This window comes from Megalops cyprinoides, chromosome 21 (genome assembly GCF_013368585.1).
Source record: "Megalops cyprinoides isolate fMegCyp1 chromosome 21, fMegCyp1.pri, whole genome shotgun sequence".
Lineage (NCBI taxonomy): Eukaryota > Metazoa > Chordata > Actinopteri > Elopiformes > Megalopidae > Megalops > Megalops cyprinoides.
The window spans coordinates 16,919,287-16,946,345 of NC_050603.1; the positions used below are offsets into that span (position 1 = coordinate 16,919,287).

The 27,059-nt window shown below is 42.2% G+C and overlaps 3 protein-coding genes across 5 annotated transcripts; 2 read left to right on the top strand and 1 right to left on the bottom strand.

Moving 5' to 3' along the window:
• Positions 1 to 2,425: 2,425 nt before the first annotated feature.
• exosc7 (exosome component 7) lies at positions 2,426 to 7,232 on the bottom strand. The gene is made up of 8 exons (XM_036516012.1): positions 7,134 to 7,232; positions 6,781 to 6,882; positions 6,349 to 6,443; positions 5,174 to 5,339; positions 4,653 to 4,723; positions 3,778 to 3,901; positions 3,251 to 3,406; positions 2,426 to 2,530 (listed from the first exon to the last, which is right to left on the bottom strand). Exons 1-8 carry the CDS (start codon positions 7,188 to 7,190, stop codon positions 2,426 to 2,428), a joined length of 876 nt encoding a protein of 291 aa, XP_036371905.1. The 5' UTR covers positions 7,191 to 7,232.
• A 50-nt stretch (positions 7,233 to 7,282) lies between these two features.
• Positions 7,283 to 24,272, top strand: LOC118796541 (palmitoyltransferase ZDHHC3-like). Of its 3 annotated transcripts, XM_036555484.1 has the most exons (8): positions 7,283 to 8,039; positions 9,010 to 9,080; positions 13,848 to 14,176; positions 14,876 to 15,000; positions 16,772 to 16,868; positions 17,710 to 17,791; positions 19,076 to 19,206; positions 21,774 to 24,272. In XM_036555484.1, exons 2-8 carry the CDS (start codon positions 9,050 to 9,052, stop codon positions 21,930 to 21,932), a joined length of 954 nt encoding a protein of 317 aa, XP_036411377.1. In that variant the 5' UTR covers positions 7,283 to 8,039; positions 9,010 to 9,049; the 3' UTR covers positions 21,933 to 24,272. The 3 variants fall into 3 exon arrangements, with proteins under 3 accessions (XP_036411377.1, XP_036411378.1, XP_036411379.1); XM_036555485.1 differs by lacking the exon at positions 9,010 to 9,080; XM_036555486.1 differs by lacking the exon at positions 9,010 to 9,080 and having other exon boundaries at positions 7,283 to 8,030.
• LOC118796542 (palmitoyltransferase ZDHHC3-A-like) lies at positions 22,434 to 26,567 on the top strand. Its single transcript, XM_036555487.1, has 2 exons — positions 22,434 to 22,472; positions 26,207 to 26,567. The coding sequence occupies exons 1-2, from the start codon at positions 22,434 to 22,436 to the stop codon at positions 26,420 to 26,422; spliced, it is 255 nt and encodes an 84-aa protein (XP_036411380.1). The 3' UTR covers positions 26,423 to 26,567.
• The last annotated feature ends 492 nt before the right edge of the window (positions 26,568 to 27,059 follow it).

Consider the following 27,059-nt stretch of genomic DNA (forward strand, 5'->3'; position numbering starts at 1 on the left):
CAAACAAAAAAAAAAAGTTGTATGTATGACCTCATCTGCTGCCAGACAATCTATTTTACAAGGTAAGTAAGTTGAAAAATAAGGGCGCTGAAATCCAGGTGAAGCTTCATGTCTTTGAGATTCCCCTGTCTTTTTGTTCTCCTCCATGTTTTCATTTGTGTGTGTTGCTGCGTTTTAACTCTCATTAAGATAGCTTGAGACCTGTGTTTCCTGATGGTGTTTCACTGCTTTGGGAATTTTAATTTACTTCATACTTATCTAAAAATATCTAAAATCGAATTACTTCCTTTAATCATGTTTCATAAAGCAGCGCCTGTGGTGTTATATGGTATAATTTGTAAAGACAAGCAGGAATTGTCCATGTATGTATTGTTGCAGATATGCTGTGAATCGTTCATTTGCAGACCCTGACACATATCCATAGTGTTGTTGAGTCTTCTCCCATGTGCAGCACAAGAACTGAATGTATGAAATATGAATGTTTGTATGAAAATCCTTCACCTGTTCTTTTAACTTAAGAAGGGTATGAAAAGGTGAGTTCCAATTAGGCACGAAACAGTCTGCATTTGCTACCAGCCATGCACTGGCTTTACATCTTCATACAGTGCATTGCAGCTTTCAGACTATTTGGAGAGTGGAGGACACAGAACTAGAAGACTCTGAGACTGTGAGTGGATGTTTCTGGAATTTCTCATTTTCCCAATCTTTTAATCAGAAATGTATGCTATTTTGACTAAGAGCCACTCCCTCATCTAGTTATTAAATCCAACTGGAGGGAATAAAAACAGAAATAATACAGTCCTTTTGAAAGACTGGGCAGGCCAGTGTTCAGAGAAACAAAACAATCATTCTGAAATCTATTTTCAAGGAGTTCTCAGAGAACACCTCTGAACACTCTACTATTGGAGAGAACAAAACTGGCACTGTGGCTCCAAGACAAATCTGACAGCATGTTGCCAGACTCTAGATCTGTTCCAGCTAAATTCTGGTTATTCACCTTCAGCACCTTTTGAACTCTCCAAAGACTCAATGCCCAGACAGGTGCCTTTGTCTGAACGTCTTCAGAAAGGTTTCTTACAAAGCTGTGTGTGAAGAATGAGAAGTCTTATATTCAGAGGGACACAGTGCTTTTCCTTTCATCTGGACTGATCCTGCCCAGAGGTTGTTAAAGAGTGGAAGTGGTCCAGCCTCACATCTGGTCCTCGGCCCTCAGCTGGATGCTCTTCAGCTGAAACGTGGCAGGTCTGTCAGGACCAACCAAGACCACAAGAAGGGGCATACCATTCACCAGCAGAGGGCAGCAGAGTACTTTCAACAGTTCCATTACCCTCCTGTTCTTTCTGTGAAAACCACACACCCACCAAATGTGGCGGGATGCCATTATCATGGACCACAGGGCTACTCTTTCCGACACTGGTCTACTGCTGTTTTGACTCTTTTTTTTTTTTTTTGCTCAGGCCAAGGGAAATTCCACTATACATGTCATGATCTGACATGCTCCCTTCCTAAAAAAATCAGTTTCATTTCTCCAGTTGTTTCAGAGCATATCTGCTATGTGTCCGTGCAGAACATTGAGCCATTGAACATCTTTAACTGATCTGGATGACTCATGCCATGCTCTTTACTTCTCTCTCCATCCCTGAAAAATTCTCCTGGGTTTGATTTTAGACACCCAAGATGGAATACGATTACCTAAAATTTCAAAGATAAAGACATTGAATTATGTTTTTTCGTGGCCAACTTCTTAAAAATACTAAAGGACAAGCTTTCTCAATTACAGCACTACCGTTATAACCCTACAAATTAAACACTGAAAGGTTCGCTTACCCATTGGTCTGGTTTATACAGATGGGTATGGAGTGGCCACTGCTGCATAAACAACATTTTTGGCCTTTTCCTCACTCTTTTCATCCATCTCAAGTAAACAAAAACAATTTCACACAGGCATATCATTTCCTGGGAAAGAAAACAAAAGCATTTTTCCCAAAATTAAGAATGAAATAGACAGGATTGCTCTGGAGGTGCAAAACACAGGAAGGCCAGTCGCCATTCAACAAAGGTGTCATTATGAATAATTCTTTTGGCTTTTGTCAACAGCCTCTTCAGGGCTTCTGTAAACACCACTTCCACTTGACCTGACAAGGAACATATATTCCCATGAAAAATTAGCCTGTGCTCTGAAATTAGGGTCAGAACAAAGTTTAAAATTACAGCATCCGTTTTACGCAAATTCCGATTGTATGAGCTCTCTTTACCCGCTAAAACGTCTAAGACAATCTTGTGCATTTTAGTGAGATTGATGTGTCATTTCCACATCATAACAGACAGACAGAACCATATAAAATCAGACCGGCTGCAATTCTAATGAAAAAAAAAACAACTTTATTACAAAAGTCACATAATACAAAAGCAGCCGAAGGCAAGATCATCCCAAGAAGCCCACTTTCTGTCTCTTCTTGCCCAGACTCTCTTCCTTCTGCAGTAGCTCCATGAGGGGGGCGTGGAGGGCCTTCCCGACCCGTTTCCCAGTCTGAGGAGATGAAACGGAAAACATCAGCATCGGACACACCCACCTACCCACTGTTAGGGCACATGGAAAGGGCACACGGTCTCAGTCACTGTGACGCCGGTCACTACAACTACAGCTACTGCTATCAGTGTGGAGAGGTGACAAGGGAACTGGCTTTGTAACCATTAAGTTCTGTTGGGGCACTGATCAAGGTATTCAGTCTGAATTGCTTCAATAAATATCCAGCTATGGACGCTATGCCAAATGCAAGCTACTGCATGCAAACTGCCCTTAATAAAGCTCATCTATGTAATGTAATACAACATAATGATAGTGCTAGAAAAGTACATTTAATGTTAAATTTAAATTCACATACTTCTAAATTTAACATTTAGCTGCAATACTGATGTATTAGCAAAGTATTTTGGATTTATTATTTTTTTTTTACTATTTATTATTATTTTACTGATACTATTTATTATTATTTTACTGATTTACTATTTATTATTATTATTATTATTATTATTGATTATGGATTTTTTGAAATCCATGATGTATTCACAGACAAAGTTGTAATTTAAAATACAGATACTGAGATACTTACGCATTTTACCCAGGTCTGCTTCTAATATGATCTAACTTAACACTCTGCTTTTGGATAAGGCAATGCTGTTGCCCTTCAATAACAGCACTAATGCAGTTGAAACAGAGAGATGGTAACACATGGCATTATCAGCTAACCTCTGTCATCTCGAAGATGCTCTCCGGGTCCAGGCTGCCCCCTCCCACTTTCCGGACGCAGGTGACTGTCCCCCGTTGTGTGACAGAGATCAGCAGGCTGGCCACCGAGCAGGCCTTCTCCTGCAGTGTCGCGTCCACCACGTGCCGGTGACCCACCTTCATACACACACACACACACACACACACACACACACACACACACATGCAGACACACAGAGACACACACACACACACACACACATACACATGCAGACACATACACACACACACACACACACACATACACACACATACACACACATACACACACATACACACACACACACACACACACACACACACACACACATACACATGCAGACACATAGAGACACATAGAGACACATACACACACAGAGCCAAACATAAGTTTCCTACTTACTAAAACCACAATCCTCATTAGGTATTGCTTTGGCAACAACTAGTCCTAGTCCTGCCAGTCACTAAGTCATCTGACATGTTTCCATTTGCAGGTGGCGCGGTCCCACCTTGCACAGAGTCACGATGCAGGGCATGTTCTCCACGTTCAGCCTCACGCAGTCGTACGGGTCGTCCGACAGCTCGATCTCCTTGCCCCCTTCCTCGTCCTCCGAGATGTGCACTTTCGGGATTCTGTTTGGGACAGATGGAAATGAGAACTCAGCTGACACATGTGTGGAAGGGAACTGAAGGAGAGGAACCCGTCACCTCTGGCAGAACATCAGTGTTATTACTGAAGGTTTTCAGAGTAAATTTCTTCCTCGGTGCTTTCAAAACAGACCTTTTCATTCATTTCAAGTGAACTCATGTGCTTGCTGTAAAAAAAAAGTTTTTAGCTTATATCCATAGCAGCAAATACAATAATTTCTTTCTCATAATGACAGCGAGGCCACCAAGCTGGTGACTACATGTGTTATTACATGATCTTTATTATCAGTTTTAAAAAGCAATGGCGAAAATCACTTCACCTAGAAGTCAATTCGAAAATTTTTGATTAAAACAAAAATTTGTGTTTTGAAAAATCCTTGATTAACAACAAAGCTAAACCCTAGTTCACGGCTATGGCAATGCGAAAATTAACTTTAGCATAAAATCACTGCCTTCAAACCCCTGCTCATCAGTTTACGTTCCAACAGTGTCATCTCCAGTTTCCTGATTAGCATCTACACTAGCATCAACTTACGGGAATCCATGACAAACTATAATCCGTTTTAAACTACATTCCACCCTCTACTGTCTAATTAATTTGTGGCAGGACTTTCTCCAGTATAGAAAGACAAAGTAAAAGGCTACATTCAATCTTGCTGTGAAGGGTATGCATGCATTCAATTAGATGAGGGAAAATGCATTTCCAGTGCTCCCAAATGCATTGTGATAGACTTACCGCGTATTGAAGAGTGCTGCCTTAATCGCCACAGAGATGGCATCAAACAGGTTTCCATCACACTGAAGCAGCTGAGAACACAAACAACAGCACTGTGTAAGTTCCAGGCACTTACCTAACGTCTGTTTTTTTCCAAATAACGTTCAATTTTCCAATTACAGAATGTGCCATTGTTTATAAACACATGAGTTAAGTCCATCCCACTAGGATCTTCAAGCCCTGTTGACTGACACAACACGATCCACACTCAAAGTTACTCTGAAATTAAGTATAAAGATTATGTGATTAACAATATGGCATGAGTGCAAATAATATACCAATCTATGTTGCACGGGTGAATAAAATTCTTTCTTAGAAGCAAGAATCCCAGTCTGTTGGGTGGCAATTGAAGATCTGAGTACAGGACCTCACATAAACTTTGCAGCTTGCTTGACTGAGAACTGATGTTAGTATGCACTGGCAGTTATAGGACTGCCTCTGTGCCATAACCGGTTGCGAGACGCGTTCACCGAGTCACTCACCAAAACGTCAACATACAGCACCCAGCAGTGCTCCCCTGGGCTAATGCAGAGCGCTTTCAGGTCGATGCTGTTTCTGTTGTTGAACACCTTGTACAGGGTGTTGCTCAGTTCTGTCCCCAGCTCCTCCCCGCCCCGGCCCTCGAACTCTGGAGTTGCATTCGCTGAGCTGTAGTTTGAAATAAGGACATGGAGCATCACTGAAGACCCAGAGCAGCACACACCACTAGCAGAGACTGACACAAAGACACAGTGACATAAATTTCCCGTGCAAGATTTTCTGCTTATGCTGCCATGGGCATGCATGAAATCTACAGGTGGTATCTGACATAAAACCAGCAATGTGATAGGCAAGGACAAATATCTTCTGCCAGTGTAGAAAAATACTGATCTGGAGGCTGGCTGTTGATAATCTCATAACAAAACAACTTTCATTATCACTTCTCCAAGTTAGATAACAGGGTCCTTCCTTGCTTCCTCAATTTGGGAAGCTTAGCTCCTCTGTTACCATTGAGAAGATGGAGTACATGAAATGCAAAACCTGGTTATTTTCCAAAGGCAAAAACAACAGAGAGAAACCCACAGAAGATGGCATGGAGGCTTTATATTAACATGCATGGCTCTGTGGAACATGATTGCCATCTAGTGCAGACCTGGGTGAATTGATTTCTCTGTTTCCTGACCAGGTGATACAGCACGCACGTACCACTTCATTGTAGCTCTTATAAATTTTACCTGAGGCGTAGAAATACATTGATGTGAACCACTGATAAATTCCTTGTCTTGATGAAGGACAGGCTGTATATTTTGTACTTCAAAAGATAATTTCAATCAATTTGGTTCACTGTCTGGCCCTTGGCGTGTCAAGTCCCTTGAGAAAGCCATACAGCAGAGCAGAATAGTTCTGACACAGTAGTGACAAACGAGCCAAATTCAGTTCCTCATTGGCAATGCTGTGAAAATGCTACATTTCTGTTTATTATGACATTATGATATGCTGCTTGGATTGCACAGCTTGAGTTAAAACAAACTCATTGGTTGAGATATATCAGAATGTGTTACTTTCAAGTTGAAGAACAGTTAAACATAGGCAACAGTTATAAGATTTGTGGTCCACCAAATATGTCAGGACTTTACGTACTGCTGTACTATTGCTGTGGATAGGTAAAATGACTTACCAATCAACAAAAAACTCCAAATATCCTTCTTCAGGGACCATTGGCCTTGGCTTCCCAATCTCTGCCTTAATTCCCACAAGGATATCTGTGTGCCCCTGAAGAAACACGGGTCGGCCAAAATATCAAAGCTTTCAGGAGACAGTGGAGGTGAAATCACATTCTGGGGTCATAGATGCCAGTCCCAGGTAGATTACTGCTGTAACTTTAAGGCAGACCCTTCGTCCCAGTTGTCCCAATAAATCTACAGGGTATCAGATAATGATGCTCTGCAAACATATGATGTGATGACATTCAATTGCCGACTGTATCACTGTATCCCTCGACTTGTGACAATGAATACATATAGCCCAGATACCTAATTTGTATCCAGTTCACACTTGTGACACCATATTTGGAAATCCTGATCTGTGCTATATGCAAAAAAACACTTACCAATGTCACTTTGGCTGATCCGTCTGTATTTGATACTACATCGGTTTCGATCTCCATGTGCCTGTAATCCTCGCATCCCCTTCCATCAACACGTAGATCGTCCTAATACATGGACAAATTTAAAATAGCCTGTACAAGTTAGCCGTGAATAAAATTCTTGTCGATCAGCTACGATTAATAATCTAATTTGCTGCACCGCCGACTACAGCTAATACATTTTCTCCTAGTGCACATGTATCTAGAATGTTTGTTAGCCGCACCTCGCTAGCTAGCTACTACGACAGCACGCGGATGCAAACAAATTTGATGAGCAAAAGCTCAAAACCAAATATTAAGGATATTGGAACACTTACCCGCACACCGTGCATGATGTAAACTTTCTCCGCTTCACTTACTTGTACTGTAGCCATGTTTCTGGTACACCACCGCACATGCAATGGACTTCGTTTGAGAACTGCTTACATCATCAAACAGCGACACAAATATGATGACAAATGGTGACGTGAATGTAACCAACCGTGTTGTGCAATGCGGTACACATTTTATGGTTCATTTAGTCGCTATTACTTTATGTAAAATACGTTAAATAGAGAGCTTGATGTTTGGTTAAGAACTGTATTTGATATCAAGAGCCAGTTGCAATGAATTATTAGACGTGCCTTTTAAAACTTAGCGTTGGAGTACTAGACTAGAGTAGCTAAAGCTAGCTAGCTACCAAAGCTACCACGCAAGAGACATTTCCATAACGTGGACACTGTTTAACAATAGTTGTGTGGAGTTCTTGTACACATTGTATACTGCAGTTCATACATATTACGCTAATAGTCGGCCATCTGAACTGCTGTGTGTATCTGCCCGAGCATCACTAGCGTGCAGGAAGTTTGCTCGGGAATACACCTAGGAGACTTCCTTGTTCTCCTCATTGTTTTTTGGTAGGACGGACTTTTCCAGACTGTTGGTAGGACAGGTCAAGGCGAACAACAGGACGAGGAAGCACACGGGGTTGCAACTGTGCGGAAGACATTGTTAGGTACATAGTTTGGATAACGCAGATAAACGGGCTGTAACGAAATCGAAATCATTTATCCATAACTGCAGTTCCGTTTATCCTATTCGGGAGGAAGAGCGTGGATGGTGAATTTGGGAAGGGAGGTGGAGGCTGTGGGTGCGCGTCGATAGACCCGCCAACGGAGAACTCGTCCAACTACCATCGTCCAAGCAAGAGGGTGATCCGCAAATCATTGTCGAAGGTGATAAACGTAAGTTAACATTTGCAAGTTGGGTTACACAAAGTTCCATATTTAGTTCATTTACCGTGCTGGGTAACTTGGATAGCTGTGTGCTTTGTCACTTGCTAGGCGGTGGCAGCCTTGAGGAGAGTGTTCGCTAAAGTTAGTTCTTGCAGCTGGTTTGCTAACTAGCTACTTTATTACGATCAGGCCAAGGTTAGGTTCTCACCTAATACTAGCCACATTTTATTGTTCTATGATATAACTAATTACCATAACAACACATATTCTAGTGAGATATAGCTATCTAAAAGGCTTTGGAGACACCAGCATGAATCATGAAAAGTGAAACATAACCAGCCATCAAATGTCATCTAGTAACTAGCTGTCAGTGCTTTTTTACGTGGTTAATTAGCATGATAGCTTACTTGACTGAATACAAGCGTATTCATCCATTCATAAGTTCTTTAGCTACTGACACTGTATCTGGTAACATAATAGCTAGCTACCTAGCTAACGCTAGCTATAATAATAAGACCGCAGATATTGCCAGCTAGTTAGCGACACAGTATGTCGATTTAGATAAATTCAAATAACGCAAGATCATCACCGTAGAAATATGGAAATGATGTTATAGATTAGCTAGCTATACAACGTTAGCCTTCGACAGGTAACGTAATATAGCTAGGGTTGCAATTCTGATTTTAAAATCTAAAATCACCTTATCGTCTATTACCAAACAATAAAAGTCTAAACCATGAGCTCTCTTTACAAATTAAAGACAAACTGAAAAATACCAGCTATTGGCTTATGAAATAAAAGCAAAAAGACTCTGTCAACAAAATAGCCACTAAGGAAACACACACAAACATGTATATATGTATAGTTTATTTATATAATCTGTTATACAGCATACTGAAGTATATTAAGTTTTGTTTATAGTAGTTTTATTGGCCTGTTGGTACAGTCGTTGAGCATGCCTTTGATATTGTTGAGACAGACCAGCGCAGGAGTCAGAAGCCTGAGGGTTTGGATCCCAAATGAGACATTGCTGTTTTCCCATTGAATCAGGTACCTTACCTCCGTTGCTGTGTTAAACATCGCTCTTTGTTAGTATTCAGTGTAAAAACTGCAAGGGACGGTGCCGTGAAGAAAGACAGCTATCTGTTAATGTTATTTAACATAGAGTCCGTGCCTAAACCAGCCATTGGTACTTTCTCAAGAACAGTGCCTCTTGTAATGTTCCCTCTTTTGTAACAAATCACTGATGATATTCTTAATGAGCAGTGATAGCTCAACTCCTGCTAAAGACCTCTTCCTTACTTTATGGGGCTGTGTAGGAGTGGACAATGCTTCTAGCACTGGTTATGAAATAATGATATGTAATGAACTGATATTTGCAGGAGGCTTTCAGTTAGGTGTGTCTTCTTATTAGGTCCACCTTTTATAGCCCTGTGTGGTTAATTAATTATGTGTAATTCGAAATCACAAAGGAGAAATTAACATGGCAGTATCTGACACCTTACTATAACCTGAGATGTCATCCTCAGAGTTGTATATAAAATAGGCAGTTTGTATTATAGCTGTCATCAGTCATGGTTGGCTGAACATTCAAGGGGAAATAGAATAGTTTGTAGTGCCCTTTGTTAATCTCTGTCCCATTATTGGAGCTGATGTGTTTTTCTGGTTTGCTGATGAGACCGAATGTGATTGTAATCCAGTGTAATCCAAGCAGTCAATTTTCTAATAGCAGTGCCTCAGTTCCTTCATCATATTGCTCCATAAAATTCATCAAGTAAATATGCAGTCCAGTAATGTGTCCTAGGACTAGGCATAAATAAACTGGATTAATGGCTGTTTGAGAAAAATGAGTATGTATTTGTACTTTTCAGCCATTTTGAAGTTGTTTTTGGCCTACTTGGATTGAGTTTTGAACTGAGTTCCTCAGAACTATTTTTCCTTTGATTGTAGGCCTCGCATTCAAATGGAAAGAGTTCTGCCCCATCATTTTCATATCCAGACTGTAAATGCAAATGTTCTACATTTTCAGTGCTGTACAGTATGCAGCTTGTTTTTGTTTGACAACTAGGCCTAATTTTATTGCATTGGATCCTCTTACATTATGTCAGAACTCATTCTAAAGGCTACAGTTTTATTAACAAAATATATGTTTACTGAAAAGCTGTGGTGTTTATTTAAAAAGCATCTGCTTAGTTTTAGAAAGTGTGCAGATGATACTAATTTAAATTTAAAGTAATAGATGAACCATTGTGTGAGTGCCAGACTTCTATAGTACTTAGTGGTGCTAAGGGAGGTAGACCACACCAACTCAAGTCCTTCTTACAATGTTACTTGGACATTGTAGTCTTTAATGTGTCTTGACAGTGTGTCTTTAAAGTAAATGTTGGGTAGAGTCAGTTATATTTGTCCAGAAGGGACTGTCACTCCTCTTAACTAACAGTAAATTGACTTTACATGAGGTATTTACATTGCATTTCTTCTTAAAGTAGTTTTACCTGAATTACAATAAATACATTTTTGTATTATTTATTTAATCAAGCTTCTGCATATATAGACCGTTGGCATTTCCCCCGACGATGGATGGGGTGGAGTTTATTCCGAGCAGTTCTCATCATATAGCTTCACATCCTTAGGTTAGGCCCAGTTTTATTAGGGTTTGTTTGATTGGAAAGTCAGGTTTGTGTCAAAAGGTAGTTCCTTCCTCCTGATTTATCTTGTCTAAGTCTGTGTGTGGCAGTCAAAGTGTGGCTGTCTCTGATACAGAGAGGAATGGTTAAAAGGTAAAAATGGTTGAATGGTAAAAAGAACAGACAAAATAAACAAAGCCTTTACTTGAAGTTCTTAATCAGTGTTTGTCAAGTAGGATCTTTCCTGCCTGCAGTCATGTGGATCTGCTGCTCAGTGCCTGAGTTCTGGGAAATGGCCAGCAACAGAGAGAGGCCCATGTGATGAGCGGTGTGTCACACCCTGACCCAGGAATTAATGGGATACCTCGAGCGCTGGACCTCCTGCAAAACTCTGAGCAGCGAGCCAGGGTAATCCCTGGGCCCAATGAAAGCGATAGCCAGATCTCTGGAGAGCGCAGTCCATCTCACACTCTCACACACAGCGCAGCAGGAAGCCCTAATCCCTCCGCTGGCCTGAACCCACGGTCAAACACGGATAGGCCTGTTGGATGGCGGCGGTGAGAGGCTCAGCAAGCCGGGCAGCGCATAGTCTTCCATGCATGGTTTGGAGGTCAGGGGTGGCCCAGAGCTGGTGACACTCTGAGGATTTGTGGAAAATACTGTGGGCGCACACATTGGCTCTAACTAGACCTTCCCACTTTCAGAAGAGGCCAATACAGACCACATATGTCCCTTTAGAGTCTGATCCCTTTTATACGAAGTTCTGTCTATGCATAGATTCTTGTTCCTGTCTGAAATAATTATTTGAAATAGTACCTCCAAGCAACAGTGTTGTTTTATGGATCTGAATCTTGTTTTATATCAAAATGACTTTCATGTCTTATTATTATCATTACGATGACTTTTATTATTATTTATTTTGTCATACAGCACACATCCTTTTTAAGGACAACCTGAAAAGCATGAGAATCCCAATAAATACAATATACAAATCTATACATCAGGAGCATTGTGGACTGTGTAACAGAAATACAAGTAATATAAAACAAATGTATTATCATTCAGGTTAAAATAAGGCAGTGAGAATTATCTGAAAGGGACTAAGGCTCTGGGTTATTAGAGGAAAAAGGGGATATTTGGAAGATTTGACTAACATAAATTTAATAGATTGATACAGCAGGTGTGAATGGAAGAAAGATTTGAAGGTGGGGGTAATGCAGAGATAGTTATTCAAAGAGGTGCGTCTCTTATAATCTGCAGCCAACTATCATGATAAGATATTGCTTTTCTAATGTTGGCAGACAGTTCATTCCATCCCTGGGGAGCTACAGCAAGAGAGAGACAAAGCATTGCTGTTTCCATGGTAATCTAGCAAACAGTCAGCTAAGGCAGGGTTTTTCCCTGTTTATATCCATACCTGGCAACCCGCCAAGGGGGATTTTAGTGCCTACTGGGAATGTGCCCCATACAACATCATGGATAAATGATTACTGTATAGTATTTTTGGTGCACTGTATGTCTGACCAGATGGCAGAGTGTGAGGACCTGATTCTATGAGCTAATGATGATGTGGTGAGCCGTGCGTGGAGTAATTGGCATGTCTCCCTCGCGTATGGCTCTTCAAAACGCAGCCCCTATTTGTATAACCCAATCAAGGGAATTGGTTGACGAACATGCATACCAGAAGCTGAACATTACAGCTTGTGAAGCAGAAGATTTTGGCACCATTTAGACTGGCGAAAAAAGGACATGACAGTTGTAATAGGTTAATTACAACAACATGTCATCACAGGCATGTGTAGTGATAGTGTTGGCTGCGGGTGCATATGCTGCCATTGGTTTGACAACATGGTTAGATGTCATTTACCCAGAAGGAGTAGAAATGGGACTATCTGATGACTGATTAGTTGTCGTTTAGTATTGTTTTTTTTTTAGCATCTGCTATGTGTTAACATTCTCATCTTAGTGATTTAGTATCTACACTTTAGCCTCAGATTTAGTCTTTTGCATTTTGTGATAGTTTGGTTAAAATAGAATTAGTGAGAATTAATGCATTTTGGTGGGCTTTGTGAGGTGTAGCTATGGTTGATAGCACCTGTATACGGTCTTATTAAATTGGTTATAAATTTCACCAATTATCATACAGTCTAAAACCCAAAATACCATTATGACCCTTGGGTCTGTCTACCTACTAAACATGGCAAATATAGTGAATAGATTTTGAAATGATTACATACGAGAAAGTTGATAAAACCACTGCTTAAAATGCATAGAAGTTGATCAGTGAAGGTAAGGGGCTGTAGGTAGATAACATGTTTATATTGGCACATTAAAAGCCACTGACTTTAGAGCAAAGACCACATTGATGTTTAATACCTGAATACCTTATTTTGCTTGACACATTGTTTAATACCTAAATATCTCCTCTTGCGCGATGCATGTTTAAATATACCTATTGGCTATGGTGGGTTTTAGTATCAATGCTAGTACAGTTTTCACAATAATAAAGTTAGGAAAGTCAGGTTAATAATTATTGTAATTTTATATTTTTTAGCTTTTGTTTTGCAAGATAAAACAATTGGATCTGGTTTTTTAGTCATGCTAGATTGCAAAAAAAGTTTATTAATTTTAGGAATCACAAAATCAGATAGAACAAACTGAATTTACAAAAATAGATGTAAACCTACAAACCTACAGATATGCAGAAATGTGTTAAATTTTCTTTTGGGTTGCAGACAAAACAATGAACATACTGTTAATACTCCCTTGTGGTATGTCCCTTCAGCTCTGAATCATTCATTATTTTACCAATTTCTGCTTATATTGGCTGTACAGGGATGTCTCGTGGTAATAGAGTAATGGAGCTTTTTTGTGTGTCTGTGCTCTGTTTGGGGGAAAAAATGTTCAAATACAGAAACACAAACTGAAATGTTAATAGCGTAATCCCTTTGGCGCTTGCTCTGGACTTGTCACTCAGCGCGTAGTCTCAGTCCAGTCATGTTAGCTTTGTGATTTAGCTGGACATTTTCACAGTTGGTTTGCTTTAATGCTGATGACAGGAAAAACTTGGAATTTTGGCCTGTGCTTATCAGTTAGTGTGTGTATATACGCAGGGTAATGAGCCATGTACTCACTCCCTGTCTCCCAAGTCAGTGAACTGACTTTCTCTCTCTCTTTTCCCCCTTCCCAGCATGCCGATGGAGATCCTTTGGTAGGATGGGGAGCCCGGCACACCGGTGCAGGGACATCGAGAGGCAAGCCGGCTACCTGCAGCCCGAGCACTGTGCCCCTCCCCCGCCGCGCACGGACCCGGACACCATGTGGTTCATCCGGGACGGCTGCGGCATCGTGTGCGGGATCATCACCTGGTTCCTGGTCTTCTACGCCGAGTTTGTGGTGGTCTTCGTCATGCTCCTGCCCTCCAAGAACCTGGCCTACAGCCTCATCAACGGGGCCCTCTTCAACGGCCTGGCCTTCCTCGCCCTGGCCTCCCACTTCAGGGCCATGTGCACTGACCCCGTAAGCCAGTCACTCAGTGCTGCTTAATTTAATACTGACCTCTGCCACTCCTTGCCCCAGATAAGGTTATGTGGGGGTAAAATGAATAAAATCATTGATAGTCAGTCCAGATTTTGTTGAACTATGCTCAGTCAGTGGGCAGCCTGCTAAATCCCCAGTGTCATCCTCAGTTTGTGATTCTGTCAGGCTGGTTTGTTGTCATCAAATAAAGTCTTGTCATCACCCCACTCACTGCATTACCATCCTGTAGTGCCAGATGTGTATTTTCGTGTATGGAAATGTGAACATTCTAGAAGCATATTTTGAAAAACGCGATCGCTCATTAAACTGAATAAGTTTTGTCGTCTCCAAGGATACATTAATGCAGCTGCACCTGATGTCGACTTTAGATGATTGAATTGCATGGCACACAGAGGTAGCTCTGATAAAGCTGCTAGATGGTGTGGTTCTAATTAATAGAAAGCATATTGTGCAGTCACCTATGACAGTGACATGGATGATTCAAATATGAAACCAAGCCCTGGTGATTTCCTAACTGTCTTAAAGGATCTGCATTTTATTGATAATTTTCATTTAGCATGCAAATCTGATTAGCTAGTGAAATCATTTTCACGTTTTCGATTGATCAGTCATCTTTGCAAGTCCTACAGATTGTTACTGTCAGCAGCCACTGAGGAATCCTTTTTTGGCTTTTTGCAGGGTGCGGTGCCAAAAGGAAACGCAACTAAGGAGTTCATTGAGAGCCTGCAGTTAAAGCCAGGCCAGGTGGTCTACAAGTGTCCCAAGTGCTGCAGCATCAAGCCTGACCGAGCACACCACTGCAGGTATGGAGAGCCAGCCAGGAGAGCTAAGCTCACTGCACTGCAGCTGTCTGCATATCCAATGGGCGACCATGCTGTTGTCAAGCTAATGGTCAATTTCCTGGGCTGTTAGCCTTGAATGCCTTTTCTACTTCAATCAATTAGAATTTAAGGAGTCCCCTTAACTTAAGTTGTAGTGTTAAGTTCTGGTTTTTACAGTAGGTTTGTGGATTTCCTGAGTCAGGTAGGAATTGGGGTTTCAGAATTTTTGACAGATACAGTGCATTCTGCTTGTGCTTGATTCTTAAAAGTGCATTTCCAAATGAAGGATTGAAATGGATTTTAATGTTGTGAACATTTTTATCTTAATTGAGAAATGTCTTAAGCTCCGTCTTTCACACGTGGAATGAAACATTTGAGTGTTCAGCATGACTCGTTATAATTGGTTGAGTGCCACCATGTGCTGTTTGAGCTGGATTGTCGCCCTAAATTAAAACATGAACTGCGCTGTGGTGCCTTGGAGTGAAATTTGTTTTCAGGATGCAAGGCCTCTTTACGTCTAGAACATTAGACAATATAGTCTTCACTGTCAATGTAAGCATCTTTCTTATTCCTGCTATGTTGTCAGGCAGCCAGGTACCTAACTGTAAAGTACAACTGAAAAATAACTCATACATTATTTTATACATTAGGTACTTTGATAATTAGTATGAGATAAGAGGTGCAAAGTATTCAAATTCTAATGGCTTTTTCACTGATTTTATGCCATTCCACTCCATTTAGTTAGCAAACAAATTGTTCTGCTGTTGATTCTTACTCCATACTTCTTGTAAGCGGAGTACACTGCATTGGCCTAGTGAATGTAAGAAATTAAGAGTGGGTGACAGTAACTTATATCATATTTATGGCAGCCCGGAGAGGTCTGCTGAGGTTGGTCTTGATTGATGTTCCATTGATTTACAAGTGTTCCCAGATTGTACCTCTCCTCTAAGCAAAGGTGTCACCTCGTCAGGACCGGATTGTCACTGCCAGCAGTTATGCTCTACACTGAGAAATTGGCAACATTGCCCTGTGTCATCTGATCCCTCTCGCACTGGTGGGGACCTTGTCACTGATGTGCTCAAACAAAAAAAGCAAAAAAGTTGAAGGACAAAATGTCAGTGTTTGGGGAGTTGTTGGATACTGCGTTGGATATAATTGATTTTAAAGTTGTTAATGTAGTTTGTGAGGAGAACAAAGCCTCATGAAGCTTAAATATAGAAAATGAAGTCTTTGGATTTGAAAGTCTCAAATCTCAAATCCTGGCTATATCCTGAGTAAAATGTATGGTGTAGAGTACTCATGGTAGCTGGTGAGTCCAGGATCTTTCTCCCTTGTGAGTGAAAATATTTGTCCTCTGTGAGTCATAGTGTGACTCAGCGACTGGCCTGGCTCAGTAGGTGTGCTCAGACTGAAGTTCCCCTGACATCGGTACCTGAAGGTGAATACAAGGAGACCTCCCCCTCTCCTCCTCTACAACCCTGCTCTTTTGTGCAGCTTTGTTAATTACCCTTGAGTAATTAACCATGCACCTGGGCTTCGTTCTTCTTGTGAATAGCTAGGCGTGTAGGTCAACATGCAGCGCCTGTTTCAGGGAAGCAGTGCTGGTAAGGAAAGCCGATAAGGAAAGCCAGCTTTATCATTTTCCCCTCTTGCCTGAAATGTGACTCTGTGTGTGTGTGTGTGCGTGCGTGCGTGCGTGCGTGCGTGCGTGCGTGCGTGCGTGCGTGCGTGCACCTGTGTCTCCTCTTGACAGTGTCTGCAAGCGCTGCATCCGCAAAATGGACCACCACTGTCCCTGGGTCAACAACTGTGTGGGAGAGAACAACCAGAAGTACTTTGTACTCTTCACAGTGAGTTCCAGCCAGGGCGCTTTGGACTTCCTGCTGCTGCGGATCCACTGTAACACACTCCTATGCAGACGCTCTCCCATGCGTATCTGCTCTATCACACATGCATTTACCCTCTTTCATAGTTTGACATGCACTCATGCACCCTGCTGCATGCAGAACGCACTCTTAGTGTTATACACATCTCATACATACAAATGTACCACACAGATGCACATACTATCATGCATGTGCGCACCTTTTCATGTTTGTATGCACATTTGTATACACACTCTTCCATGGTGTTACATTCCAAGGGACAAGCTGTTTACCTGTATTGGATCTCATTGACGCCATAGTAAACTCTTGGGACCGTGTCCTCATCTCCTTTCCCAGGATGCACTTGGGCAGGTGCCAATCAGATCTGCAGTATGGCCCTTTCTGAACAACACCAAAAGAATTCTTTTTATGCAGACTGATTTGAATTTCTGCATTTACTTACACAGGCTGATAGTAAGCAATTAACTGGCACATGCTAAATTTGTAACTACGGATTCACTGTATGACACAATGTGAAATTTTCCATCCTAACTCCGTAGCCAGCAGTGTCTGAGAAGTGGAATTTGGCTAGAATCTTTAGAACTATGTGCTGCTACTCTGCAGTACACAAAATGTCTTGAATTATGCTGTGTGAGATGTTCCCTTGTGATCCCTTGAGTGTTCATTCAGAGTTCTCGCTCGGCAGACCCCAGTGCATGCCTCTGTATCTCTATTTATCACTTGGGAAAAGGCGTGACTCTCCCAGTCATAAAGTATGTGTATATTGCCTCTGCTCTGTAAAGATGAGGCCTTTGCTCTGTTCCAGATGTACATCGCGCTGATATCACTGCATGCCCTGGTGATGGTGGTCTTTCATTTCCTCTTCTGCATTGAGGAAGACTGGACAAGTAAGTGAAGAATGCATCTGTTACAGTCGGCCTCTACTGAAATGGTTTCATAAATTTGCCGTTTAAACCACAGTCTTTCAAAAAAAAAAAAAAACATGGCCACATGTCCAGACTATGATGTGATTTGAGACCAAGAGGCCAGCAGTGAGCGTAGGGAGTTATATCCACCAGTTCACCAGTACAGTGATTTATGATCAGACAAGCAGTTTTTTGGTGAACTGACAGAGACAAACAGTTTAATTCTAGCTAACAGGTTAGAGTGTACCCTTAAGTAAGCTGTGCTGGGAAAATTTTACTTAAAGTCACCTTGTCATGTTGAGCATTACGTACACCTCTCATATCCTAAATGCGAAGCTGCGTTCTCAGTGATAACTCCCCAGGGGTCATGACCCATCTCACTGCCAGAGACCACCGCAGGGGCGTCACGTTGTCATGTCTTAAATTTAAGATGAGTGGACGGCCAGTTCTCACAGAATCAAGGATGCATCCCCAACAGCACAGCATCCAAAGGGAAGACGGTGGTGTTTGATGATTTTTGCTGTTGTACTCTCTTGACATCAAGACTCCTCCTTGCTTTTGATCATACACCCACACTACTCAGGCATCCATTGTTGTGCAGGGAGCACTTCTGACTCAATGCACAGGTGTTGTGGGTTAGCCAGAGGTAACGACAAGGTGCCCCAGGGTCTCTATCGTTGTTGGCATCACCCGCAGTGAGACTGTGTATAGTAAGAAGTTCAGTCATCATCCTTTGCAGAGTGCTTTATATATAAGCCTCACTTGTATGTTTATGTTACTTTTAAGTGGATGGAAAAATGTGTGCAGCAGATCATTACATTGCTCAGTTGTTGCTGTGCTGATTGGTGATAATGAGTACTTCCCTTCACCTGTGATCTATCTTAAGGCCAACATCATAGCATAAGTCAGTTCTGGTTTTCACCCAGGAATCTGATAAGATGTCAAGCTGATTGGCTTATTTAGAGTGTCCTGTCCTATAAGTTACCCGGCAAAAGGATGCTGAATGCAGTCACCTGTAGGAGCCTGATGCTGTAGCCTTGGGGCCAGTTCAGACTGAGAGAAATCTTATGTTTGGAAATGAGAGACGGCATATTAAGTTGTCATGTCGACTGGTCTATTAGGAACTCGTATCTCATTACCAGGTTTTTGCCGGTCTGAGTTTTAAATGTCCCAGCGTCAGTCTGGCAGTGAGAGTGGCTGGCTGTGCTCTCTGGCATCTCCCTCACTCCCAGTGTAAACATCTGTGTCTCCCCCCCACTTCCCTAGAGTGCAGTACCTTCTCGCCTCCAGCGACTGTCATCCTGCTCATCCTCTTGTGTTTTGAGGGGCTCCTCTTCCTCATTTTCACATCTGTGATGTTCGGGACCCAAGTCCATTCCATCTGTACCGATGAAACAGTAAGTGACAAGCCTCCGCCTCTCATAGCAGTCACAGTCCACCCCCGACCACCCTGACCGCCAACCCCTAACCTCTGACTCCACAGCTTCTACGGGCAAGGCTTCCTCATTCTGAATGAGTCTGGTTCGGGGGGTTAACTGGCAGCCTGGTCCTGTGTTTCCACAGAGTTGATTGTACGTTCAAATGACTGCACACACATGCAGACAGGGAACCTTATCAAGGTGCATTTTGAAGCTATGGTCGCAATCCAATCAGGCTGAAATCCTACACTCTAAAACACACCCTGGCATCGCCACAGTTTTTCCTTTCCAAAGGCTAAATGAGCTAGTAACCCTGTTAGTGGCGCTTTGTGTTCAGATCCTAATCTTGAGGAGTGTCACAGTATCCAGCTATAGCAATCTCCAGCACCCTCCCTGCCCCACTTCATTACAACATCATTTTGATGTGTTTCAGCCACCAGAGGACTTGAGAAAATTACCCATGATGGCGTATTTCCAATCTCTCCCTTTCTCATACAGTCTTTCCTTTTCCTATATACAGTACCAGTCAAAGGTTTGGACACACCTACTCATAGAAGGGTTTTTCTTTATTTTTACTCTTTTCCACATTTTAGAATAAAAGTAGGGACATCAAAACTATGAAATGATACAAATGCAGTGACCAAAAAGTGTTAAACAAATCAAAACGATGTTGTATTTTAGATTCTTCAGAGTAACCAAAATATTTAATGAAATTGATTTTTTTGTAAAGAAATTCATACACAGGCATCAGCTTCACTATTTGTATTTGTCTAAGAAACTAAGCATTAAGCATATGTCCTTAGATTAAAATGTCTTTGAATGCATGTTTCCCAATATCTTAATCAGCTTTGTCCAAACTTTTGACTGATATTGTGTGTCTTCACAGAGTTGAGGTCAAGTATTCATCACAGGCTTCACCAGTAGCTCAGAGACTGTTCAATATATTGAAAATCCACTGGCAGACCAAGAGATCGGGAGTCATATGTAAATGAAACCACAAGTGGCATAAGATGACACAAGTCAAAGTAAAGATGGTTTCAGCATGGTCATCCCCCTCTCTAATGCCTTCTCCTGCCATTGTTCACTCCTTGTTTAGTTTTTGAGTATCCCGGTTATGGAGACTTGGGTAGGAGTCTTTGTATTGAAGAAAACTCCAGGCATACATAGTCGTGGCCCAGTTAAGGCTTAGGAAGGGAACAGTGGTGAAAACAGCATCTGGAAGCACTGACCAGTGTGAAGAGTGATGGAAACAATGTGATTATGACATCACTTTTCCTCATCTGGGGGAATCTGGGGGAAAAACAGTCCAGGCTATGTCTTTGTCTGCTAGTGTTTTGTTATCACGATTCTTGTATTGTGATTTAAGGCATACTGAGAATATGTTTGTTTTTACAGGGGTGTTTCGATCAGGCAGATTTATTTCTTTCAGTATTGCCACCAGGGGAAGGATTTTTCAGTACTTTGAACGGGATATTAGAAATATGGGAACAATTTTTCTGACAACTGTCAGAATAATGGTCTCAGGCCATCCTTTCTAAATGACTCACAATGTGCTGTCTATTTGTTTATGTTTGAACATGCATAACCAAAATAAGTCCAGTAGCTATTAGATCAGGATGAAAATGACAGATTGCACAATATGTATTTTCAACGCACGCTGCAACTTGAGAAATTCATCAGAGGATAAATGGGTTCGGGGCCTAACTGCATACATGCTATTTTTAACACTTGCATTGTGCTTGCTTTGGGATTATGGACTTGTTGTTTCTCTCTCTGTTAAATGCTTATTAATCTCCTGCTTTCTCATATTCTTAACCTATTTTTTCCTCTAATTGCTCCTCTGATGTCTGCCCACACCATAGTGTTGCCTCTACATAAGGGCTGTATGTGTTGCAGTGGTGAGAACAGGCATAAGGTGTGTTATTTATGTGAAATAGTGAATCAGACTGGACCTTTCAGAAAAAAGGTGTAACAGTAGCCAAAACGATTGAAAATGTCCTGAGTTTTCCTTGCTGGTAGTAGACACCTAGTCAGGTAATTCTGGTGTAATTTTTAAGGGTTTAACAAAATTGATCCCAAATGCCAGCAGGAAGCCTTAGAGGCCCTGTCATTAACCATTCTGTCTAATTAATTTTTTGCATGCCACGTGTTGAAGTGGAGTCGTGTGAGCTGTGGTGTCAGGCCTCAGATGATCTGCAGTCGTGATGTGCTATGCAGTCTACAAATGCTTTAAGTAAGACAGGCGGGCAGTTAGGCAGTTTGGACCACAGTAGGTGGCCACGATGGCCACGGTAATGAGGTTGAATCAAGAGATCAAATCAACGCCAATCAAGATGTGACCAAAACCAGAAAACGGACAACTTTTCATTTTGCTTTGACAGCACAAAAGCATGCTGGCTCTTAAAGGCGTTTAAATGGAGCTTAGAAGGTGTCCTTGGAAGAGCAGTGGTTTTAGGGTGTGTGCTACACCCTGGGATGGAAAGCTGAGGATGCTGTCAAGCCTGTGATTCCTACACACTGAAGTCTTGGTTGTTTCTTATTTTCAGGGGATAGAGCAGTTGAAAAAGGAAGAGAGAAGATGGGCTAAAAAATCTAAGTGGATGAACATGAAGGTGGTGTTTGGCCACCCTTTTTCTATAGCGTGGCTCAGCCCGTTCTCCACGCCCGACCACGGGAAGGCCGACCCGTACCAATACGTTGTCTGAGACCCGGAGGTCAGCACTGCAAACCCCTCCCGCCTCCCTTGGGCGCAGACTGATGATGCGTACAGGCAGCGCTCCCCTCACTGACTCTGCAGGACGCAGCTGCAGCCTGTACTTCTGACGCTGTTTTATTTTACTCTGACTGTTTTAAAACCTGTTGTTTTTTTTGGTTATGTGTAAGCACTTGCAGACAGAAAGAATTGACTTTTTATCTGCTTGTTTAAAAATCTGTTTTGTTGCTTTTCTTTGCCTGATGCTGTAATAACTTTTTCCTCCTGTTCACATCAATGCCCCTCCAACCCTTCAGTCTTAAAAAAAAGTGCTTTCTGATTCAATTGTGAAATCACTGCAAACACAGCTCTCTATTTAGAGCCTTGAATGCCCAGACAAATGAGATTTGTATTTGGCCTAGAAAGGGGGAAATGAGAGCTTTCTTGCAATGTATCAATTATAGGACCCAACGTATTTCCTGCCATTGGATATTTCCTGTCAGGGAGAAGATGCATGGGTGGAATTTCAGTTTGCTCTCTGCTCTCTAAAACGGTAAAGCACTTTACATCAGTTGAAAAAAAATAAATAACTGCTGTTCTGAGCATGGCTTTTCAACCAACATTACTGTGTGTGCATGAGGATGTCTCCTAAGAGAAGCTGGCTGAGAACTCCCAACAGCATCTAACATTTAACGGCTGGACCCATCAGAATTCATTTACTGAACAGAGTGGCTCTGTGGTGTGTTTGTGGCTGTGGGTTGGCCCAGGCTTTTGTTGGCATGGTGTGGTGGCCCTGGTTGGGGGAGGGGTATAGCGGTTGCAGCTCGAGTAGATTCCGTTGTTTGGTTGAACAGAGTGCTAGGAGGAAAGACAAGTCCCTCAACTGCAGTAACAGCCTCATACTGAGCCATATCGCTGGTGACGAGGAACAGCTATAGTTGGAGCTTGTAGGGGGCAGTGTGTAGAGAGCAGTACTACTTGCAGCTCATAGTCTGTAGGAAAACCTATTAACTGCTGCTGGAGCTTAGACAAGCATTCCAGGATTGCTGGCAACGTGAAGAACAAATTTTGTCAGTCGTCCAAAAATGCAGTACGGCTCGACAAGGCAAAACTAACCCTGATATCAACCGACAGAGTTGGTAAAGTGAACTCTGGTGGGTTGTTAGCTTCTTCACAGTTGAATTAACTCACGCCATTTTGTTGTGTCTGTAGAGTCAGACCTTGTTGTGGCTTTAGAGTCAGACACTTTTATGGCGGAAAATCAGACACAAACTTTGAACGTTCTGCGTTACCCCATGTGTTAGGAATAACCCTCCACTGCTTGCAGTGTCTGCCATGTTGCGGGGTGCTGGGAAGGCATTTGCCTCCTGCTGAGCCAGTCTGCTGCCTCTCCGCTCAGCACTCAGAAATAGAAAGATGCATTGGGGTTTAGACCCTGGGGATTACTACTCATGTCCAATGGGTATCAGTGCAGGTAAATGGGGTGTAAGTGTTGTGTAGTTATGAAGGAGTTGTTCAAATAACACATAATTGTGTTTTTTATTCACAGGTCAGAGCAGGGTATTTCACCTGAATTGCCACAGTAAAATGACCGGCTGCATTATATGTGAAAGTCGCCCAGGTGCTCTGCTAAGCAAATATTGATAATGAAAGATGCTTCTCTCCGGCTAGAGAGGCTATGAGTCACACTGCTGGATCTGCCCAAACTGGCTGCCGTATTGCAGTTATATATACCTGTGGTTGTCATGGTACCATCTCAGGAATAAGGCATAAAACACAAAAGGGAAAGCATCACATTACATTTTGCTGGAGCTGAGGAATGCTATGTACTGGACTTCATATGATCAGAGAAGCACAGATTCCTGAAGGTAAAGTGCACAGGGTCATTCGTCTTACTTAAGCTTTGTCGGCCGTGTTGAAAAAGGGCATTCACAACTTGGCCATGTCACTGCCACTAGTGAAGAGCAAGTGTTGTCAAATGGGAAGGTAAGACACATTGGTCTCCGCATGTCTAAAACACACCAGGGTACTGTCTGTCTACCATCCTGGTGTCTAGATGTGATTTGTTGAAAAGGCAAAGGACTCAAACCTTCCCCTGTATATTCACAAGCCTTGTTATTGATGATAGAGGGGCCTTGGGACATTGTGAACAGAAGGACAAGTGATCATGTTTTCTGCGAACACGCAGTTGCCAAATTATCTTTTTTGAAAAGGGAGGATCACAGATTATAGTTTACAGACTCCCCTGTGGGTATGAATGGATCGACCGATGAAATTGAAATATACCAGTCGACCTGCAGGGGGCACTGTTAAAGATGTTTAAAAATTGATTGCCTTTTTTTTTTTACTACATGCACAACACACTATCATACTGAAACTTCACTGCGATTATGAAACGGTTAAATGTGGTCACTTCACGCTGATATTCTAGTAGATGGTGTAAGTTTCAGTAAGCCATGATGTAAAGATGAGGGATGGTTGCAGTTGGACAGCATCCATGACACCATGATTCTGTTTGTTCTTTGTATTTTTTGTGTTGAAGGTGGGTGAAATAAACATGTAAGGGTGTCATGCGCTGGTCCTGAGCATCACTGTATTTTATCTAATGTGAAGTAAAGAGGCTTGAACTGGCCTGCGTCACGTTTTCCACAATGGAACAATTTTAAGTACCTGCTCGAATGGAGTAGCGTTTGCAGGTATAAGATGCGTCTCTCTCCATCGCTCACCCTCTCTCAGCTCCCTTTCCGTGTCGCAATCTCAAACTCACCGCAGATCTGAGTTTTCTGTGGCTCCTCTCACACTAATGTCAATGATCATGTATATTCATGTAGCTCAGCTGTTGAACCGTAGCCCTTGGTGGCAGTGCTGGAAGTGTATTCTGCGCTCGCTTCTCTGCTGTTTGAAAATGCGGGCAGATTGCCATCTCATTCGCCTTCTCTCTCTTTCTCTGCAACCTCCCCCCCTCCCCCCGGCTATCTGCATATTCATAACATAACTGCTTATTTCAAATTTCTGTCAAGATGCAGCAAAATGCTTCTGTCATTTCAGTTACTTTCACTTTGAAAGTACGTGCAATAAAATCCTTTTTTCCAATAGTGTCTTCCTCCTTTTCCATCCTTTTCCCCAGCCCTCCCTCACCTTTGGCTTTGTTCTCTGTATCATGTTTAATGAAAAGAAAGGTGGTGACATCAATTATTAGAATAATAGCAATTATGCTTCGTTTTAAGCTTTGAATTTCAACTCAATCAGAATTGTGTTCTAAAGCTACTTCAAGTCCATTGGCAGGCAATCTTGAGAGTGTGCAAATAACAAAATTAAATATGCTATTACAGCGCCAGGGTTGTCCTTTTAATGAAAGCAAGATCATTGTTACATCTAATTAATGCTGCTGACCTCGCTGTAGCAGTGTGTGTGCTGCCCGGCAGTTTGTGGGCTGCTTGACCTAATTAGCGAAGCGCTAAAATCCCCCTTCACATTCGATTTAATTACTGGTATGCGGTGTGGTCGTGTGTGAGCGGGAGAGTATCATCGCTCTCTCTGATTACTAACGGACAAACGCCTGCTATTTCACACAACTGCTAATGAGTCGGCTGAGTTACTGCCATCGCTGAAGTGGTGCAACAGATTAACTGGCCAGCTACTGTGTGGTGTGCATGTTTGGGTGGCTGTCTGAAGATGTTTGGTGAGGTGGGTGAACGTGTTGATTTGTCTATCTGGGAAGATTTGATCAGGTAAGAAATACAGTTACTACTGTACAGGTATGGAAAATTACTCCAGCAAATGGTTATTGGAATATTTGTCCAAAGGAAGATTGATTTGAAACATGATAAGTGTCCATGTTTGTCTAGATAAATGTTTGTGGGAGTCTTCACAAACTAACCTTGCATGCTATTCAAGATTTTTTTTTCCAATGTACTTGATTGGCATGAGTGACATTGGGGAAATAAAGCTGAAAAGCATGTATTCTGCTCTTAAAAAGCTGTAGAATTCCCCATAATGCTACCTTATAAAACATATATCAGCTCTATTTTGTTAGATTAGCTGTGGGGGCTCAAAATACAGAATCTGTGGATTTCCATGGTTTTGTGAGGAAATCTTGGGAAACTGATGCAAACCTCCGCCCCTGCGGTTCCCCTAAGCACTTCTCGAGTTGATTTCCTGCCATGAAAACTCCACAAACACGCTAACTTCTAAAGCCGCTGGCGAGCTCCTGCTATTTAAAAGCTCCCGTGTCAGCCTGACCGCAGCTCACAGGGAGAGGGGTGGGGGCGGCTGTTGTCACCACAGGGCATCGAGCGTCTGAAGGGCGAGACGCCCACCTGGGAGAGGGTGCCGTGCTGGCAGGGCATGAAGGCGGCGTTTGGAGGCCCGCCCTCCTTGGCCTGGCTCAGCCCCTTTCCGGAGCTCACCTGCAGGAGGAAGTCCTCTCCGCGCGTCCACGCTGCCCCGCAGGAGGACGCCGCCGCCGCCGCCGACATCATCGAGATCCCCCTGGAGTGCTGAGCCCGCGAAAGGACACTTTACCCACAGTGCCTTGCTTTGTCACTGCTCTTCATATGAATGTTTCTTCAACACAGTGCTGGTGTGAAGTGTAACAAGGAAAAGGCCATTTCAGTTAACGGTGCATATTGAATGGACCTCCTAAGCTCCCCGCTGCTGAACATCACTATTTTGTATGCAGTTCCTTCCATACAGGATCAGTTAGAAGTGTGACTTCATCATTTTTCTGAAAGCTTCGATGGTCTTTGTTTTTTTTTCGACTCCACAACAAGTTTGTGTCGGTTGTTATTGTAGTGGTTGCACTACAAACACAATGCCTTTTAAGAATAAGCTTATATATGGTTTCAGTTTTTGCATTCCATTTGTAAATAGGTATACCTAAAAGATGCTCATCAATCGTTTGTGTTTTAGACAATATAAGCTGCTGTGAGAAATGTGGCTGGGGAAACTAATAGTTCGAAAGAGGTCCATATCTGTTTGACACAGTAAGAGTAGGGACACGTGTAAAGGGCACAATTTTTTATCATATGACAAAGACAGATGGAGCAGGTGTATCAGTCCTCTGTCAGCTGTACTCTGCAATAAAGAGAACAATGCAGCATTCTGCCTGTGCTTTCTGCCTTGTTTAATATAAGACACA

Coding starts and splice junctions, on each gene's coding strand:
- exosc7 (XM_036516012.1), bottom strand. CDS start 7,190: ATGGCTACAGTACAAGTAAGTGAAGCGGAGAAAGTTTACATCATGCAC. Junction 6,883..7,133: donor ACATCATGCACGGTGTGCGG/GTAAGTGTTCCA, acceptor TCCATGTATTAG/GACGATCTACGTGTTGATGG. Junction 4,724..5,173: donor TGCTGTATGTTGACGTTTTG/GTGAGTGACTCG, acceptor TTGTGTTCTCAG/CTGCTTCAGTGTGATGGAAA.
- LOC118796541 (XM_036555484.1), top strand. CDS start 9,050: ATGAGACATTGCTGTTTTCCCATTGAATCAG. Junction 16,869..17,709: donor AGTACTTTGTACTCTTCACA/GTGAGTTCCAGC, acceptor GCTCTGTTCCAG/ATGTACATCGCGCTGATATC. Junction 19,207..21,773: donor CCATCTGTACCGATGAAACA/GTAAGTGACAAG, acceptor TCTTATTTTCAG/GGGATAGAGCAGTTGAAAAA.
- LOC118796542 (XM_036555487.1), top strand. CDS start 22,434: ATGGGTGGAATTTCAGTTTGCTCTCTGCTCTCTAAAACG. Junction 22,473..26,206: donor GCTCTCTGCTCTCTAAAACG/GTAAAGCACTTT, acceptor TTGTCACCACAG/GGCATCGAGCGTCTGAAGGG.